This window comes from Tenrec ecaudatus, chromosome 18 (assembly GCF_050624435.1).
Source record: "Tenrec ecaudatus isolate mTenEca1 chromosome 18, mTenEca1.hap1, whole genome shotgun sequence".
Taxonomy (NCBI): Eukaryota; Metazoa; Chordata; class Mammalia; order Afrosoricida; family Tenrecidae; genus Tenrec; species Tenrec ecaudatus.
In genome coordinates, this window is record NC_134547.1 from 13,065,138 (window position 1) to 13,084,124 (window position 18,987).

Sequence of the window (18,987 nt, forward strand, 5' to 3'; positions counted from 1 at the left end):
CGCTCAATAGATACATGCTAATCCCACCGCCTAGCAGTAACTTTCGGACACCCGGCTGGCCTCGTCCCCAGGCTCTGGGAGGGTCCCCAAGGATGCAGCGTGGCCGGAGGGGATCTCGCCAGGGCCAAGTTCGTTGGGCAGGGTCCAAGAGGTGCGTTGCGGCTGGCGGTGCCGCTCCACGTCGAGGCTGCGGTTCAGGAGGCAGCGGTGCCACCCTCGGCGGATCTCCGACTGTACCTGGAAGGACGACCAGGCTCAGACCTGGCACCCTGCGGGTCATTCCCCAGGCTGCCTCCAGCTAACGAGAAGGATGCTCCCTACCTCCTTATTGATGAAGCAGTAGAGGACGCTGACCAGGAAGCCCTGTCAGAGGGGATCGGAGTTAGATCGGAGGTGGGCACGAGATCCACATACCCAGAGTGCACTCTGATTCCTACCACACAACACACCACCTTGACCTGGTTGGTTGCCCGGGGTCGACCTATCGGTTTCAACTGCCCTGTCCTAGAAAATTCCAATCTTCTCCCTAGCCTCAACCGGCTCCTCTGCAGGGCTGGACTGGGTGGGAGTGAGGAGCAGGAGAGTCCAGGTAGACTACCTGCGTGTGAAACCGACTTCGACAAGCCGCTCAGCCGCTCCGTGCCTCCATCTCCTCCTCTGGAACATGAGATGCTCAAGTGTGTGGTGGCTGGTGGCGGTGAGGGTGAATTGAGCTATTCTTCGCCTAAGGAGCCTGGTGGATCCATCCAGACACTCTTTCCTTTATGGGAGAAGGACCCAGGAGACCCGATCTTGTAAAATTACAGCCAAGAAGCTGTTCTGTCACACAGGGTCCCTGGTGTGTCGGAATTAACTCAGTGACACGCAGAACAACATGAGCCAGGCGTGTCACCCGCACGGTCATGAAGTTGTCATATAGCTACCCTGTAGGGCAGGGCAGGGCTTCCTCTGTGTGTTTCTAAGACTGTAACTCTTCATAGGAGTAGAAAACCTCGTCTTTTTCCTGTAGAACAAATAGTGTTCTCGAACTACTGACCTTGCGGTTAGCAGACCGGCAGGTAACCATACGCCACCAGAGGTTTTATGCCAGGTGTGTAACGTTTCCCCTACTCTAGTGTCTCCACGTGTGCTTTTCACGAGGTTTTCAGTGGCCAGGAGCGCTCTCCCAAGGCATCTCTGGATGGACTTGAACTGCCCACCTTTCTGTTAGCAGCCGAGCCACCACCCAGGGCCTCACTCCCAATTGTATTGTATTCTAACCCCCCCCCACACACACAGCCTTGTTACAATCAACCTCCTATCACACAGCTCCCACCTCACTGAGGGTCAAACCAAAGACCTCCCCAAGGCCTGCCCCCATCCTTCCATCTCCTCCCACTCCTACTGAGTCCCCTGCTTCAGGCCCCACAGCCCTCTCCCAGTTCCTCAGTCACACCAAATTGCCTCTCAAAAAAACCCAGACTCACTGTTATTGAGTTGATCCTGACTCACAGCCTATAGGGTAGAGTAGACCTGCCCCTTTGGGTTTCTGAGACTAACTCTTTACGGGACTAGAAAACCTCATCTTATTTAATAAGATTTGTTAGGTGATATTTTGGTGTCTGGGAACGGTATATATATATATATATATATATCCCATAAATTAAGAAAAGAAAACCTCAGCTTTCTCCTGGAGAGCTGTTGGTGGTTTCAAACTGCTGGCCTTGTGGTGAGCAGCCCATTGTGTGACCCACCACACTTTGCAATTTGCTATTCCACCTCCTGACTCCCCCACCCCCCTTTTCCCATTTCTCTTTTAAAACAAACTCACCGCCATTGAGTCAAGGCCCACGCACAGTGACTTCCCTGTGGATTTCTGAGACTCTGCCTTTCTCCCGCAGAGCAGCTGGTGGTCTTGAACTCAGACCCACGTGGATCCCAGCCCAACACGTCACCCCTAACTGCATGCCCAGGGCTCCCATGCCTCTCTCAAGGAGGTTCTTGTGGGCCTGTCTCAAGCAGCAACTTCATCCTTCCTGCCTTGGGTCAGTCAGCTCATCTATGTGCCTACATTCGACATTCTGTCCATTTTACTTACGTGTTACCCTATTTCTCACACACTCACGTGAATAATTCACTTCCCCCGCGTGCACAGCACACATTGGAAGCAGGTCCAGGTGTTTTTTTATGTGCACATAGTGTGTACTGTCTGTTTCTTACACTAGAGGGCAGTGAAGGACCTTTCCCCGTTTGGTCCTTGCTTAGACCCCTGCCCTCCCAGTCACCTTGGAAGTTTGCTATGCACTACCAAAGCCAAACAAATCCGCTGCCACCTAGTCCATCCCGACTCACAGTGACCCTTATAGGAAAGGGTGGAATTGACCCTGTGGGTTTCGGAGCCTGTAACTTTATGGGAGTAGGAAGCCTCGTTTTTCTTCCTAGGTGCGGCTGCTGGTTTTGAACTGCTGACCTTGTGGATTCCCAGGCTCAATAAAAATGTGCTGAATGAATGAACAGTCAGTCAGTCTTAAGAAGCGAGGCTGGCATTGTCTCCACTTTATAAACCGGGAAACTGAGGCCCAGCAAGGTGACGGGAGATGGGAATTAGAGCAAGGCATTAAATTGTGGGATGAGCACCGCCTTACAAAACGTGTAGGGTATAATTTGTCCTTTTAACCATTGTCAAGTATCTAACCCACTGTCTCCAAAATGTTGTCACCACCCCAAACAGAAATGTTGCCTCCTTAATTGTTGGCCCCAGCTAACTTCCTGGGTGGTGCACAACCACGAAGCACTAGATTCCTAGCCAGAAGACTGGCAGTTCAAATCCATACTGCGGCACTGCAGAAGAAAAGGCCTGGTGATTTGCTTACACTAAGACTGCTGGTCTTTTAAAAAAAAAATCTCCCCGCGGTCATCAAGTTGACTCCCGACTCATGGTGACCCTAAGTGCCAAGAAATTCCCCAGGAGCTGCGTTCTACTCGGTAAGACTTGGGGGTCACCAGGAGCCGGAACCACCCCAATAACAGGGACCTTGTCTTAATTTTCGGATGAAAAAGACCTTTCTCTATCAAACACCACTCATCCACCACCACGGAAGGAGAATCCGCTGGGAAATTCGAGGGCAAGAACAGGAAACAGGACTGCTGGGGCCACCCAGTAGAGGCCTGGCCACTTGCCACCACGCAGGCAGAGCTGGGGCATGGGGGCAGAGGGCCCGCCTGGGCAGGCGGACCAGTGGTCAAAGCACCTGGAAGGAGCTGAGAAAGATCTCGAAGGCGAGCTTGGCGAAGCGAAGGGTGCCCCGGGCCTGCTCCTCCGTCACGGGCGCAAAGACCACCTCGTGGATGCCCAGCAGCGGCACCAGCGTCAGCGTGGAGCGCGCCAGCCTGGGGAGAGAGGGCGGCGGTGACCCTGTGGCCGAACTCCATCCCCGCCACCCCCTCCAGCCCACCCGACCCGTGTCCTCCCCCCCCCACCTCAGGCGGTAGTCGGGGCAGCGCATCTGCCGCGTCCTCAGCTTGGACAGGAGGATACCAAGGATGCGGAGGAAGATGAGGAAATTAATCTGCAGGAGGGGGGAAGAGGGCGCCTGAATAGGGGCCACCCCTCCCGCGGGATGGACAGGGAAAGATGACTGTAGGGGGGCAGGGGGTGTCTAGAAATCCCGCAGGACTGCGTGGAGGAGGAGGTGGGGCGCGGGCCCTACCAAGATCGTCGCTAGGATAGGGGTGCGGATGATCCACCAGATGGCTTTGATGTCGTTCCGCTCCCAGCACCTGGGAGAGGATGGAGACCGAGCTGAGACCGAGCTGCCCAGGTGACTCAGAGACATGCAAATATTTCCGTTAGACCCCGCCCACCTCCCTTAAGGCCCCGCCCACAACAGGCCCGTTTGACCCATCCTCCCTTTCCAAGAGTCCTGAGCACAGCCTTTCCATTCGCTCTACCCCTGGAGGCCACGCCCCTGCCCTCCTCGAGCCCGCCTACCCCCGCCCCCAACCCCGCCCCAGACACCCCACCTCCGCCCCTCCCCCGCAACTCACTGCGTGTTCTCGTACAGGTACCTGACGGTCACCCAGGGAATGACGAAAAGCGCGGGGGCCCCTGTGCAGACCCCGCCCCCCGCCCCCCCACCCCGCCGCAGCTGTCAGCGCGCACAGGGGCCCCCGCCAGGCCCAAAACCCGCGCAATGTCCCGACCGCGCAGGGGAGGCTCAGGCTGGGAGTGGACGAGACCCCCCCACCCCGAGGTCAACCAGCAGGGGCGGGGCGAGGAGGGACGGAGGCAGGCAAGCTGAGCGGGGCGGGCTGGGGCGTAGGTTGGGGCTCACCCCAGCCAAGGAGCAGGTAGCAGCGGAAGTGGTCCCCCTCAGAGCCTCCCACAAGCACCAACACGCTGTGCAAGTAGACGCCCTCCACCAGCAGCCACGTGTAGTTGGCGCCCACGCAGTACTGGGTCACGACCTGGGCCGTGCGGCAGGCAGCTAGGGCCTAGAGGGGGCAGCCAGAGAAAGGGTGGGCAGTCAGGGTCTCCAGGGGAGACCACCAGCAGTCCTCCATGGAGACCTCAGTGGGTGGTAGCTAGGCTTCGTGCATCTCCAAGGGTTAAGGGGCAGGAGAACTGTCCCTTTCCTTCGGTCTCTCCTTCCCCCACCGCTAGCGTTCCTCAAACCTATGAGAGGCCTATTCCCATTTCAGGAAGCAGCGTGCACGGGCTCACCTGGCTCCACGGGGCCTGGTCCCCGGGAATAAGGCCAGGCCGGGGCAGCAGCCGGTCTCGCGTGAGGATGGCTGCGGCGCGCAGCATGAACGATGTGAACAGGTTGATGTGGATGTAGTTCCGAGTGCAGCGCAGTCTCCTGGGGGGGTGGGGGGGGTGTTGAGAGGCGGTCTGGGGACCCCTGGAGGCCTGCCCTCAGACATATAAACCACCCCAACTCTTCCCAGAGAATAGCCTGGGGATGCAGGGAGGTGGCCAAGTCTGGTGCCCCCACCCCCTGCCCGTCATCCTGGGCCAGTTAGAGGTCCTACCTGAAGACACTCAGGAGGAGCAGGGCCAACAGCAACGTGGCAAGGGACAGTGAGTAGCCGACAGTGTACACGAGCTGCAGCCGCTCCAAGATCAGCCTTTGGTCCTGGGGGGGCGGGGGGAGTTGAGGAAGGCCAAAAACAAGGTTCAGTCTTAGCTCTGCGTGTGGAATGGTAGCTCTTTTCCAAGCAGTTCATTTTTCTCTTGGGGAACTGCCGACTTGGACCCAAGTGGGTCAGACTCCATGCCTCAGCTCTTGATTGTGGTTTGCATGCCTAGCCAATCAGCGCATTCCTCGAACACCCGCCTCCCACCGTGATTGGTTCAGGGCAGACATACAGCCGAAATGGAACCAATGAAAGCCAGTCCTGGGACTTAATGGTGGAGCCGGGGAGAATGAAATTCGGTCTTTCCATTGTGTTGCTGCTTTATGCCTGGTGCTAAAGAGGGCCCCAACTGCCACTCCACGGGAAAGATAATCAGCCAGGAGAGAGAAAAACAGACACAACATAGAGAAATTGGCAGCCATCATTTGAGCACCTAGATCCAGCTGAGCCTGAAGCCACAGCCTTATATTTTTTTCAATATAAGTCATTACACAAGTCACTCACAAGTTAAAGTCATGTTTCTCTCACTTGCAACCTTGAGTCCTGACCAATACAAGGGGTTTCAGGCTTAGCATGAGAGTGTGGCCCCCCTTTTTTCCCTCCTAGACATCCTAACCAACCCCTCCCCACCCCCGATATCCTCGTACCTGAACGACTTCATTCTTCTCTGGGTTCTCACACTGGGAGTGGTCCCTCCAAGGCCCCCACTGGCCATCGCTGCCACACTGGCGGAGAACAAAGCCGGTGGCCACTGTGGAAGTGGGAGAGGGGCATCAAAGACACAGAGGTGGGACCAGACAGAAAGATACACTGTGAGACCAAGTCAGAGAGTGACAGTATCATGTACATTTAGACTTTAGCGTTAGTTGCCACTTGGAGAAAAGAAAGCCCGGGTCATCACAACCGGACCAAGAGACATCACAATAACCAGAGACAAGATTGAAGTTGTCAAGGATTTCATCTTGCCTGGATCCACAATCAATGTTCATGGAAGCAGCAGTCAAGAGATCAACCTGCTGCACAAAGGCTTCTTTAAAGTGTTGAACAAATAGATCTATGTACATATATTTATATGTTAAATGTTATGGTAGCAGACAGACATGGACCTCCACTCGAGTACTCCCTCAATACAAGAACACTTTGTTGTAAGAACCCGGCATACAGTGATGCTCACCTTCCTGACACGATGGCTGAAGACAAAATGGATGCAGAAGCAAATGTGGTGAAGAAAGCTGACGGTGCCCGGCTATAAAAAGATATAGGGTCTGGGGTCTTAAAGGCTTGAAGATAAACAAGCGGCCATCTAGCTGAAAAGCAACAAAGCCCACAAGGAAGAAGCACACCAGCCTGTGCGATCATGAGGTGTCGATGGGATCAAGTATCAGGCATCAAAGACCCAGAACAAAAAGTCATTATCAATGTGAATGGGGGGGGGGAGTTCAGAGTGGACACTCAAAGTCCATTTGTAGACAATTGGACATCCCCTTACAGAAGGGTCACAGGAAGAGAGGAGCCAGTCAGAGTTCAGTACTGTACTGATAAAACATACAACTTTCCTCTAGTTCTTTAATGCTCCCCCCCACTATCATGACCCCAATTCTACCTTACAAATCCTGCTTTGCCAAAGGATGTACACAGGTACAGATAACAGCTTGAAATACAGGGAATCCAGGACAGACAAACCCCTCAGGACCAATAATGAGAATAGCCATATCAGGAGGGGAAGGGGAAGGTGGGAGGAGAAAGGGGGAACCGATCACAGTGATCTACATATAACTCCCTCTCAAGGGAACAGACAGCAGAAAAGTGAGTGAAGGGAGACAGTAGTCAGTGTAAGACATGAAAAAAATATATAAATTATTGAGTGTTCATGAGGGTGGGGGAGGGGGAGATGAGCTGATCCCAAAGGCTCAAGGAGAAAGCAAATGTTTTGAGAATGATGATGGCAACAAATGAACAAATGTGCTTGACAAAACGGATGGATGGATGGATGGATTGTGATCAGAGTTGTTTGAGCCCCCAATGAAACGATTTTTTAAAAAGGACTTCACTTTGAGGACTAAGGTGCACGGATTTTCAATCACCTCCTCTACGCGTGAGAGTTGGCCAAAGCATAAAGAAGACTGCAGGGGGGTTGGTGCCGCCCTCTCGAAAAATATTGACAATCCTGTGGACCACCAGAAGGACAGACTAATCCATCTCTAAAGAATTACAACCAGAGCAACTTCTTAGAAGCAAGGCTAGCCAGACTTGGTCTCATGCGCTTCGGAGCGTGACCTGAAGAAACCGCGGTCCCTGGGAAAGGGCCGCATGCTTGATAAAGGGGAGAGTCATCAGAAAAGAGAAAGGCTTTCAGCGAAATGGATGGACACATGATAGTAAGGATGGAGCAGGATCAGGCAGGTTTTGTTCTGTATAAGGTTGCCATGGATCTGAGTCGATTCAAAGGCACCTGAGATCAACCACGGGCCTCTGGAGCTGGTACCTGCCATTTTACAGAAGAGGACGTTGAATGAGTCACCGGTGCAACACCACGCAGTTACTAAGGGGCAGAGGTTAGAAAACCAAGATGCTCAGAGGGGGACACTCAAAAAATGGAAAGATGGGGGCGGGGTGGGTGGAAGAGAAGGCATGAAAGGGGGTTTCTTGAGTAATGAAGACAGGAAGGGGGAGGGAGCGCTAGGACGGATTGAGACTGCAACATCTTTAAAGGTGATTTAACCATAGGGGAGGGGCAAAGCTCTAAACTTGATGTGGGGGTGATTGTACAATTCTCCATGATATGATTGAACTATTGAATTATATGATATGTAAGTTACTTGCCAATAAAATGGTTGGGATGGGGGGGGAAAGGAAAACAGGAATCTAACCCTCAGAGAGCTAAGGAGACCACAAAGGGACTTTATGTCCCAAGGTCAGGATCAAGGTCAGGGTCACCCAGCCAGGGGAGGAACCTAGTTGCACCGAGTGGAGATGAGGTGTTGAAGAGATGGAGGGGTGTGTGGGGGGGCGCACGGATCAGGGTTCTTTGTGTCTAGGGAACGGTGGGACCCAGAGGGCGTCTCACCTTGTTGGTGCCAGGGTAGGTACCAGGGGCAGGAGGTGCGCGCGGTGGCGTTGGGCGCAGCGTAGTCCCAGCAAGCATACATATCGAAGGACCCGTTACAGGCGAGGCCTGTGGATGGACGTGGTGGGCAGGCAGCAGTGGACCCACTCAGCCTTTCCCTCCTAAGCTACACCTTAGCCCCGCACCTGCAGCGAGTCTGGGCCCAGCGCGGCAAAAGGTTCCGCCCACCAGCCTAAGTCCCGCCCACCTCCCCCCCCATTCTGTCTTCCCCGCCCCAATTCTGCCTCTGGAACAAGCCTTTCCCAGGCTCCCGCTGAATGTCTTCAAAGTACCTGTGATAGAAGTCCCACCCCATTAATGCAGAACCCGCCCAAGACTCCTCCCATTTCAAGCCTGTCGTTGTCATCGTCCCCACTCCACCCCCGTTTACCCACTAATACCTAGATTCGGGTCTCCCCGCTAATACCTCAGTCCACCTCCACCACTCAGGTCTCTTTCCAGCCTTGCTCCAGGCCCCACCCAGCGACCCGCCCTAAGTCCCGCCCCACCAGCCTCAGCCCCACCTCCGTGTGCCCCCAGCAGCCTCTTCGCACCTATTGGGGGTGCTGCAGCCTCCAGGGCCTCCAGGCACTCCCGGCGGTACCGTTCCCAGCGCTGGTACAGCTCCCCCGCTGTCTGGCCCTCGGAGCCTGTCTAGGAATGGGGAGAAAGGAGGATCCCCCCCGCCCTCCCCCCACCACCCACCCCCTTCCCTGCACCCAGAACGACTTCTCCCAGGCAGCCTGCAAGCCAGAAAAGCCCGGAGGGGCAGCCCGTGGTGGCAGGGGTGCAGAGGCTCCGGGTGCACCTGCAGTGCCCGGCACTGGGCGTTATGCGTGTATAATAGTGAACCCCAATGTAAAGCGTGGGCTTTCGTTCGGAATTCTTTATTCTCAAGATGGGTTTATCAATTGCACTAGACCACGGGAATGCTCGCTGTTAATTGCAGCAGGGGGCGGGACTATGGGAACCTGTCTGCTTTGGGCAAGTTCAAAGAGCCATGGATAATTCTTTCCGCCGGTAACCGCCAAGTCAGCAGTTCGAAACCAAGAGCCGCACTGCGGGAGAAACTTGAGGCTTTCTGCTCCCGTAAAGAGTTGCAGACTGTGAAACGCACAGGGGCAGTGCTACCCTGTCCAGTAGGGTCACTCGAGGACTTGATGACAACGGGGGGGGGGGGGAACGAGGGGAAGTGGGAGTAAAGGCCTATATTGTGGGCTTTGTAATCAGTAGTAATTGTTGAATGGGAAACGAATCTGCAAACAGTTGTATAAGAAATGCAAATAAAAGTCTGCTAAGACAAATTGAATGATATATCATTGATTGGGGATGTCTTTGAAGGGGGTGTGTCTAGAAACCACCTAAGAAGTTGCTGGGGCTGGCTTGGCACGGGGCGGGGGACCTGGCGACTCTCACGGAAATTAAGAAAGAGGTGTCTGGAAGTTAGCAAGATTGGAAACAGTTGTCAGCACTTGGCTCTGGGGCGATCAGGGGTTTATCTGCTCTTTGTGGTGGGGGAAGACTGAAAACTGAACGCTCAGGGTCGGGGTCCTGGGGCTGCTCACCTCCGCTCTCCGAGGCAGCGGCCCCCACAGCGAGAGCCAGAGCAGCAGCCGGGACCAGCGGGTCAGCATCGCGCGGGCGGCGGGGCGTGGAGGGCGAAGGCGTGGCTGGGGGGGCGCGGCGGTCGGCCTGGAGGGCCCCAGGGCAGTCAGGAGAGCCCCCTCCAGACCTCCCAGACTCATACGTTTGGGCCCAGAGGCTGCGCCCCCATCACAGCTCCCCTTACCTCTACCTACTAAGTTGTTGGAGTTTTTTTTTAAGGTTGGGGGCGGGGAGTGTGCGGAGGACAGGTCTGAGACTCTGGCGCGTGACTGTCGGGTCCGCCCCCAATTTGTTACTCGGGCAGCGGCGGTGCAGGGGAAGGAGGGGGGCGGTATTTGCTGAGGGGGCGGTTGCCCTAGAGCCCTGCAAGCGGAAGCTCCTATGTCACCTGGAGTCTAGTCCCAGAGACTCCAAGGGAGCTGGGGACCGCCTTGGGGAGGAGGCACTAGAAACAGTCACCTATAGCTGGAGGGGAGCTTGAAACCACCATGGGAGTACCCATTCTTGGCGGTTTTCAAAGGACTGGGGGAAAGGCTGGAGAAAGCGACCAGCAACTTCCAACTCCTTAGGAACTGGACAGGCGTCAGACTCTAGGACCCCCATGCCCAGGAGTCCTTAATCCCACCCGCCACCCCTCGCAGGCAGCAGACAGCGGCGGCGGGGGGGGGGTGAGGGGGAAGGACGGGGGGGGGCTGTTGGGGAAGATCTTTGAGCCCCAGAAAGAAAGCCACGGAGCCAGAAATACAGCGACACACAGCGAGAGACCAGAGACCCCAGGGGAAGAGAGAGACAGGGACAAGAGACAGAGAGATGGGGAGAACGAGAGGCGACAGGGATGTGAAGAGGGACAGAGTGTGGGAAAGAGAGACATGGGTTAAGCGGAGGTTTGATAGACGCGTGGGGACACAGAGACAGAGATTGCGATCCAGAGATGCAGAACAGAGACAAAGGCTGAGAGACGCAGGGAATCGAGACGGGGAGGTGGGCACCAAGGGCAGGCTGGGACTGAGGGAGCCCCATGCACCCCCAGCTCTGCCAGACTCACCTATCCCGGCCCCTGCTTCTGCTGCCGCCGCCCGCCTGTCTGCCTGGGTGCTGCCAGAGGCGACAAGCGCTGGAGTCCCGCGGTGGGAGCGAGCGGGGCGGGGGCGGGGCAGGACCATTGCGTGTGAGTGTCACGTCCTCCCTCCCGGGAGAACGGTCACGTCGTCACCGCGCCGAAGACCTCTCCCCTTCCAATGCACAGTCTCCCTGTCCCACCCACAGAGCACACCTCCCACGCAGTCACTCCCCACTCCCCACCCCCCACCCCCAGAGCCACAGCCACGAAGTCACCCACACAGCCCAACCCTGAGCCACGGAGTCCTTTGCAGCCACACCCGTCACAGCTGCGGCTCTCACAAAAGTCACACTTACAGGACTAGCTCAGCCACACCTGGGGGGGGGGGCTCTGTGGGTGGGACAGGGGGTCCTGAACGTTTTAGACTCAACAGTCACAAGATCACAGCTTCACAGTCTCCCAGTCACCAACAGGTTGTCACACACACAATGACCTCACAACCTCCATCATCTCCCCTCCTCCTTGGCCTAGGCATCTTGCTCACCCCTGGATCCCCAGCAGAGCCCGGCACCAGTTTAAGGACACAGCAGGGCCTCCGGAAATGATTGTTGCCTCTGTTTGTAATTTTCTTTGTTCACATTTGATGGTCAGTTGGAAGAACAGGATGTTTGCAGAGCGGATCGGTTTTCCATGCAACAGCGCAGGACATTTTGGTTCAGGCCATTGAATGCAATTCCCACAAGGTGACATCCTTCATCCCACTTTCTCCCTGGGTTTCCCATTTTCATTCCTCCGTCCAGAATCCTTCCCTGCCTTTGTTTGGGTCTTGGGTAAATGCTGCCTTTGGGTCTCAAATGGCTGATGAGTCTAGGTGTGAGGGTTGGTGTCCCCTAATAGACCTGTCTGTTGTTTAGCTAGGGATCCTGGTGGGGTTAGGTAGTGGACTGCTAACCTCAAGGTTGGCAGTTCAAAACCACTAGCCGTGCTGAGGGCCAAAAATGAGGCTTTCTACCCCCATAAAGAATTAGTCTAGGAGACTCAAAGGGGCAGTTCTACCCTGTCCTATTGGCTTGCTATGAGCGGGCATCGACTTACATGAAGTGAGATGGTTTGTCTAGGAGCCTTGGTGATGCTGTAGTTAGGTGGTGGGTTGCTAACCGCAAGGTCAGCAGTTCAAAACCACCAGCCACTCTGCTAGAGAAAGGCAAGGCTTCTTCTATAAAGAGCTACAGTCTTGGAAACCCATGGGGGCTGTTTTACCCTCTCTTCAAGGGTCACGGTAAGTCAGAATCGACTGTAGGGCAGCAAGGTGGGTTTTTTAATTTTTGTTTTTAATCATTTGGGAATTAAGTTCAGCTCCAGGCCTAAGGTGTGACTAAGAGCCAGAATCTCAGAGGGTCCCACATAGGGAATGATTATGGAGGAAATAAACCCATATGGTGGCCCTGGGTCATTAACACAGTCACTCATTCTTTAGTGCCACCACCGGAAAGGCGCATACAACAAATCCCACCCCTCCACACCTGTCCAGCTAAGGCACACGCTTGCCCAAGTCCTCAGAGGGACACTGTCACACCACCCCCCTCTTGCACGCAGTCACACCACACAGATGCACCCCTCTCTGTCACAGCCCACCACAGGCTCTCAGCAGCTACAGAGAGCCACATGCCATGATCCTCCCAGTCCATCATGTACAGTCGGTCCCAGACGACATGCCACCGCATCATCTCACCGCCCCCCTATCACACATGGGATCCTCCCATGTTGTCATTATCCCCCAGCCGCACTGGGACCCAGTCTCACTCAGGGTCCTGCTCATCAGTGAGCCACACCCCTTCTCCCCGCATCTGAGAGGCCGAATCTCCTGTCTGTGTGAGAGGGGACAGCTTGGAACCAGGAGTCCCAGTTCTCTGCGCCCTTGTGTCTCTCTTGAATATAAACCACCAATTGACGCCCATTAATCATACTCTGAACACCCATGAGCAGGAGTTCCCCTGGGATCCTGTGTGTGTGTGTGTGTGTTGAGGGGACAGGGGGCAGGGTAGAGTCTGCCCATTTTGCAGAGGAGAAACTGAGGCACAGAAGGGACCCCAAAAAGGGCAGGGAATCAGGGGTGGTGGGAGGGCCAGCCCCAGACACTGGCAAGTAGCCAAATAGGAAGGGTGGAAGGGAGGGGGTGGTCCTCACTTCCTGGCCTCTGAGTGTCCTCCTTGCTCTCTGGCCCACATTCCTGGCGCCCTCCGGTCCTGGGAAAGGCTCCCAAATGGAGTGGAAGGGGATGTGAGCTAGCTAGGCACCTTAAGGACCGGCTGGGCTTGGGAAGGGGCTGGTCTCTCCTTGACCCCAAGAGGATCTAGAAGGGTCACCCTGCAGGGGCTGGCGCTGGGCAGGAGCTGGGAAAGAGGACCCAGGGCCTGGGTGATACCTGGGGGCAGGTGATATGATGGGTTAGTGGGGAGCTGGGAGTCAGGGTGGGAAGCCTGGGAAGGAGGAGGGGAATGCAGGGGTGGGGGGACAGGGGAGCAGAGGAGAGGGAAAGAGGTGATGAGAGAGAAAAAGAAACCAAGAAACCGAGCAGAGCACCAAGCGGCCCAGAGGGAGGGAGGGAGACAGGGACAGACAGAGCTGGTGACCATGAGAGAGACCAAGAGAGAGAAAGGGACTTCCCTGCTGAAGGAGCTGGGGGGCCGGGAGGGGGTGGAGGAGACAGAGGGCAATGAAAGACAGGCGAGAAACACAAAAGACCACAGGCGGAGACAGACATGGCGAGAAAAGGCAGCAAAAAGACCAAGCCAAGGGCAGAGCCAAATGTCAAGAGAGGGAGAGCCTGAAAAAAGAGGGCTTGGGGAGAGATGGACATGGCTGGCCCAGGGGGGCCTGGCTGACCCTGAGGACAGAGATGACCAAGACCTGGAGACGGGAGCTGAGCAAGGTGGCCCTGGGTTGTGGCCTTGCTCCCAGCTCCCCACTAACCCACCCTCACCTCCTCTATTTTCAGACTCCCCCCTCCCTCACCCCACCCCATCGTTACCCCCTCTCTGTGGTCACCCTCCATGGCCACCACATCATCACCCTTTCTTCAGGCCCATTGAGGAAAACACAGGGCAGGGTGGGGGGCAGTGGGCATCATAGAGGAAGATGGGTTCAGTTAGATGTCTGTGTCCTATGTCCCTAGACATATGTCCCCCTTTCCCCCACCACCACCACCCCAGGGTTCTCTGGATCTTTGTCTTTCAGACAGAATTCTCTGCGGGGGCCCTCCGAGTGTCTACACAAGCCCACTCCCAAACTCAAGACTCCTAGAACTTGTTCTGTCCCAGGGAAACAGCCACATTCCTTCCTGGTCACCAGCCCCTCTCAAGCAGCCAAGGGCAGGGCTCCAGGCCTCCAGAGCCCTGGAAGGGAAGGGCCCTACTCTCCATGTCTTTCAACATACACTCTCCATTCAGTGGGGGGTCTCCACCTCCCTGTTCTTGCTGTCTCTGGAATTCTTCCAGAAAACCCCAAAACTCCCTGCCACGGACTCAATGCCGCCTCAGAGTGACCCTATGGGATAGGGTAGAACTGCCCCTAGGGGGTTCCTAGCCAGTAACTCCTTGTGAGAGTGGAAAGTCTCATCTTTCAAACTGCTGACCTTGCAGTGAGCAGCCCAAGACATTCCCCTCTATGCCAGCTTCCAGGGTCCCTTCAAAAGAAAGATCCCCCTCTCTTTCTCTCCCCCCTTTTCTCTCTCTGTCTCTGTTTTCTCCCCTGACCCTCCCTCCTCTCTTCCTTTCTTCTCCCTTTCTCTAACTCACACTGGGTTCTAACTCTGTCTTTTTCTCCTGTCTGCCGGTCAGTCTGTCTGTCCTGGTTCCTCCCAGCAGAGTCTGCCTCTCTGGCCATGCCTGTTGGCCTCTCTCTCTTAGGTCAGCCTCTTTTTAGGGCCCATTTTACAACTTTTGCCTTTCTTCTTTCTGGGTGGCTCTTTGTCTCTTTCTCTCCCCCTGGCATTTGTCCTCCCTTCCCCCAACCAATGACCAGGCTGTAGACGTGTGGCATTCCAAATATCCTTTCTCCTCCCCTCCCCCAGCAGGATGTGGGGGGGGGGCAGGAACCAGGAAGGAGCTGGAGGGCCTTGACCTCCCCCAAGGGGGCTGCCTGGCCAAGCAGGGCCCGCAGGGAGCAGGCTGGGGCCCGGAGTGCAGCAGATGGTGCAAATAAATGAGGCAGAGAGAGATGGGGAGAAGGAGACACCCCACAGCGACCAAGGCCAGTAATGGGACTCCTGAGATGGCCTCGCAAGAGTCAAGGTCACTGTCTGATGGAGACTCCTAGGGAGACAGCGTGAATCGAAAGAAAGGGAGATGCTGAGAGATGGAGAGACACTGAGAGATGAAGAGGCTATGAGATACTGGCTCACAGAGGCCTGAGGAAGACACACCTGGACAGAGACAGAGAAAGATGGAGAGAGAGAGAGAGACAGTGATGTTGATTCTGAGAAACAATGACACAGGAACATGGGACCAGGGAGGGACAGAGACCACGAGAGGTAGCACATGGGAGACAGGTGCGCGCGTGCACACACACACACACAGGACTTCAGAGAGAGACAGAAATAGACTAAGATCCAAGATAGAGACCTAGAGAGGCAAATTCCAAACTGTGAGACTCCAGAGAGATCCAGAAACAGACAGAAACCTAAAGACAGACCACAACACAGAGACATGAACCCAGAGATCTGGAGAAACAGGAACACACAGTGTGAGAGACAGGAGAGACAGAGACAGAGGGAGAGAGAGACAGAGACAGAAAGAGAGCAAAGCAGACAGAGGAGCGACTTGGGATCTGGGGTTGAGGGTGAGGGATGAGGAGATAAAGTCTCCTCTGGAGGGGCATGTCTCCATAGCGACCTCCCCAGAGCCAGAGGGCAAATATTGTCCTGCCAGAAGCAGCGGGGCTGTATTGACACAATCTCAGGCTGGCTGGGGTGGGGTGGGGGCTCTGGGGACCCAGAGGCCAGTGCGGGGAGGGAGGGGCAGGACAGAGGGAGGGAGGCTCCTTCCCTCCTGGAGGAGGCTCCACAAACAGGGCCAATAGAGGAGGGAGGCTGGAGCTGTCTGTGGAGCCTCCTCCTCCACTGGCCCCCATCTCCAAACCTGTTCAATGTCCCCAACTGGGAGGAACCCCTGAGAGGTTTGAACGCCCAGAGTCTCCCCCTGCCCCCTGGTGCTGGTGGGCGAGCTCTGCAGCCCCTTCCTGGGCATCCGGGAGGCAGACTGGCTTTGGCAGTGGTCCTTCCCCTGCATCTAAGGAGCCCTGGTGGCGCGGGGGTTAAGCGTGGACCAGCCGCTCCTTGGAGTCCATAAAAACAATAGCCGTGGCAACCCTTAGGGCAGTTTGACTCTGCCCTGTGGGGTCACCGGGCGCAGCCCTGGGGGCTGTGACTGATCAGCACGAGGTCCGCAGTTCGAAACCATCAGCCGTTTGGCTGGAGAAGGATGGGTCGGTCTTTCTACACAGTGAAGACTTACAACCTATTCTCTCAGGAACCCACCAGGCAGTTTGACTTTGTCCTGTAGGGTCATTGGGAGTCCGGATTGACTCCAAGGCCGTGAGTTACAGACTCATTGAATCCTGTTCAGCTTGCTTTTTCCCTTCCCTCTCATGCTTGCTCTGGGCCTTCCTGGCACCCAGATCTCCCTCCCCAGTCCCTCCCCAGTCCTGTCTCCTTCCCTTGTCATGTAAATATCTGATGGGCAGGATGTATTTTCATTGTTACAAATGGAACATCATTAAAGCATGGTGATGAATCACAAAACAATATGCCTTTCTATATTGTGAAAAATTTATTTCTAATGACAAATCAATGAAATTTTGTCTTGAAGCATGGTGTAGCGTGGGTAACAGTCTTAATATCACAACAGTAAACTACATTGCTACATTTTGCGACAGTGCATAAAAAGCCAACATCAGTGCAATGGTTGAGAGATAGCTTCTTTCTCAGCAGATCAGAAATTCTCGGGCAGTCTTTGCAAGAGCACAATGAAGGTCGTCTTCCACAACAAGTGTACTTCTGTATTTAGACTTGATAACCAACTAGCTGGAAAACCCTGTTTCACAAAGATACCTTGTTGGAAGAAGAAGGCACAGCACAGTCTCAGACAGAACAGGATATAACTGCAAACACTTGATCCAGAATTTTGTAACTGGCCTTGTAGAGAAATCAGCTCTCGCTGCATCGCTGCTAATAAGTTCAATGAACTCCTCGTGTGCTGTCTCAGGAACATCTTCAACTTGGGCTGTGAACGGGCTTCTGGCAGGTGCAAATGGGTTGTTAGGTAGGTTTGTAAAATACGATCAAATTTCGACTGCAAGCATGTGCAAGTGTTCTTTCACAGAAATTATAATCGTAATCCTTCTATCTGGTTCAATGTCATGTTCCTCAAAGAAAGAAGATAAGGTAGACAACGTGTCAATTTTATTTTCATCCAATTTTTTTTTTTTTTTTGCCAAAGCTGAACTTCCATTTGGAATGATCAAATCTTTTCAGACAAGTCGAGGCATGTTGCATTTGGGGCTTGCAGGGATAAATTTAACTCAATCAAGATGGCAACCAAGTAAGCTATTTCCTGCAGTTCACTTTTATCGCTGAAAAGTGCTTCAAACTGTGGTCTTGCTTTCTGATTAAAAAATGTTTTGAGTTCATCATGAAGCTCAAAAACACGTTTCAAAACTTTTCCTCTGGACAACTATCTCACTTCAGTGTGAAATAGCAGAGCATTATTCGGCGCACCCAACTCATTGCACACTTTCAAAAACAGTTGACTGTTTAAAGTGCTCGCCTTTAAAAAATTGACAGAACTTATTATCCTTTTCATTACTACTTCTAACTCTTGTAGCAGTCTTCATTGCTAATATTTGCTGATTAATCATACAGTGAGTTCCGATGACTTTTGATGACTCAGTACCAAACATTGAAATCCAGATCGGCATCCTAGCATCGCTGGAGCCCCATCTGTGCAAACACCACAGACCTTTTCCCAAGAGCTCGTATGCTCTTTCAGAAATGAACCAACTGTGTCAAATACATCTGTGTAGTAGTTGTCGTTTCAAGAGGTTTGCAAAAAAGAAACTCATCTTTAAAGTCATCATCCTTAATAGACCTCACGCAAACCAGTCACTGTGAACAGTTTGCAACGTGTGTAGATTCATCAAGCTGGATGCTAAATATTGGAAGTGGAGCAGATATAACTTCCTGGATGACCTGATCAGGAATATCTGCAGACATGCCATCTATTCTGCTGACAGTGCCATTAGATAAGGAAATTTCACTCAATTTTATAACAAATTCATCTCCGATCATAACTCAAACAATGTCTTTGGCTGCTGGCAACAGTAAATGCTCAGCCATGGTGTGAAGTTTCATAGTTCTGGTGATTCTGAGTGCCAGCAAATATGAAGCTTCAATGGTTGCTATGTTTTGTTTGTGGTACTTGCCACCAGTGTCCAGTCTGGCTTTCTTGAGTCCATCGGCTTTGCTTCAAAAAATAGTTGGTATCCTTGCCGGCAAAGCTCAGATGCTTGCTATCAAAATGGCATTTTAGTTTTTTGGTTTCATAGATACGGCTCATAGAATTTCACGACAAATAACATATCGTGATTTCTCAATTCCTGCTCTAATTATTGAAGTAAAACCATCTGTAAAATATCCTCACTATGCATTTTTTTCTTAATGTTCTTCTTTACATGATCCATTGTCATGGAATGGTTTGCTAATGAAAATAATATAAAACAGCTTTAATCATACAAACGATGATACATGGTATAGTTCAGTTAATACAGTTCATTAAAGTGTCCTATGATTTACCTTTTTTTTTTTCACATACCTGTTATTATCACAAGGGGGCAGTACACATCAACCACAGCTGAATAAAATAAGACCCATCAGCATCCACATTAAGTTACCATGGTTCTGATATTTTGTTTTGCAGTAGTTGATGATTTTACAGTACATGGTTTTACATTTACCCAGTAATTATAATTTTTGAAGTGTCATTTTTACCTCCAATACTGCTGCTTTCAACACAGTAGCTGCTTTGAACAGAGAAGCTGCTCT

At 53.4% G+C, this 18,987-nt stretch overlaps 1 protein-coding gene across 1 annotated transcript; it reads right to left on the reverse strand.

Annotated features, from left to right (window-relative positions):
• Positions 1-30: 30 nt before the first annotated feature.
• Positions 31-9,858, reverse strand: GIPR (gastric inhibitory polypeptide receptor). The gene is made up of 13 exons (XM_075536611.1): positions 9,790-9,858; positions 8,779-8,878; positions 8,186-8,293; positions 5,766-5,869; positions 5,014-5,117; positions 4,703-4,841; positions 4,314-4,473; positions 4,027-4,087; positions 3,690-3,759; positions 3,460-3,548; positions 3,231-3,369; positions 322-363; positions 31-237 (listed from the first exon to the last, which is right to left on the reverse strand). Exons 1-13 carry the CDS (start codon positions 9,856-9,858, stop codon positions 31-33), a joined length of 1,392 nt encoding a protein of 463 aa, XP_075392726.1.
• Between the last annotated feature and the right edge of the window lie 9,129 nt (positions 9,859-18,987).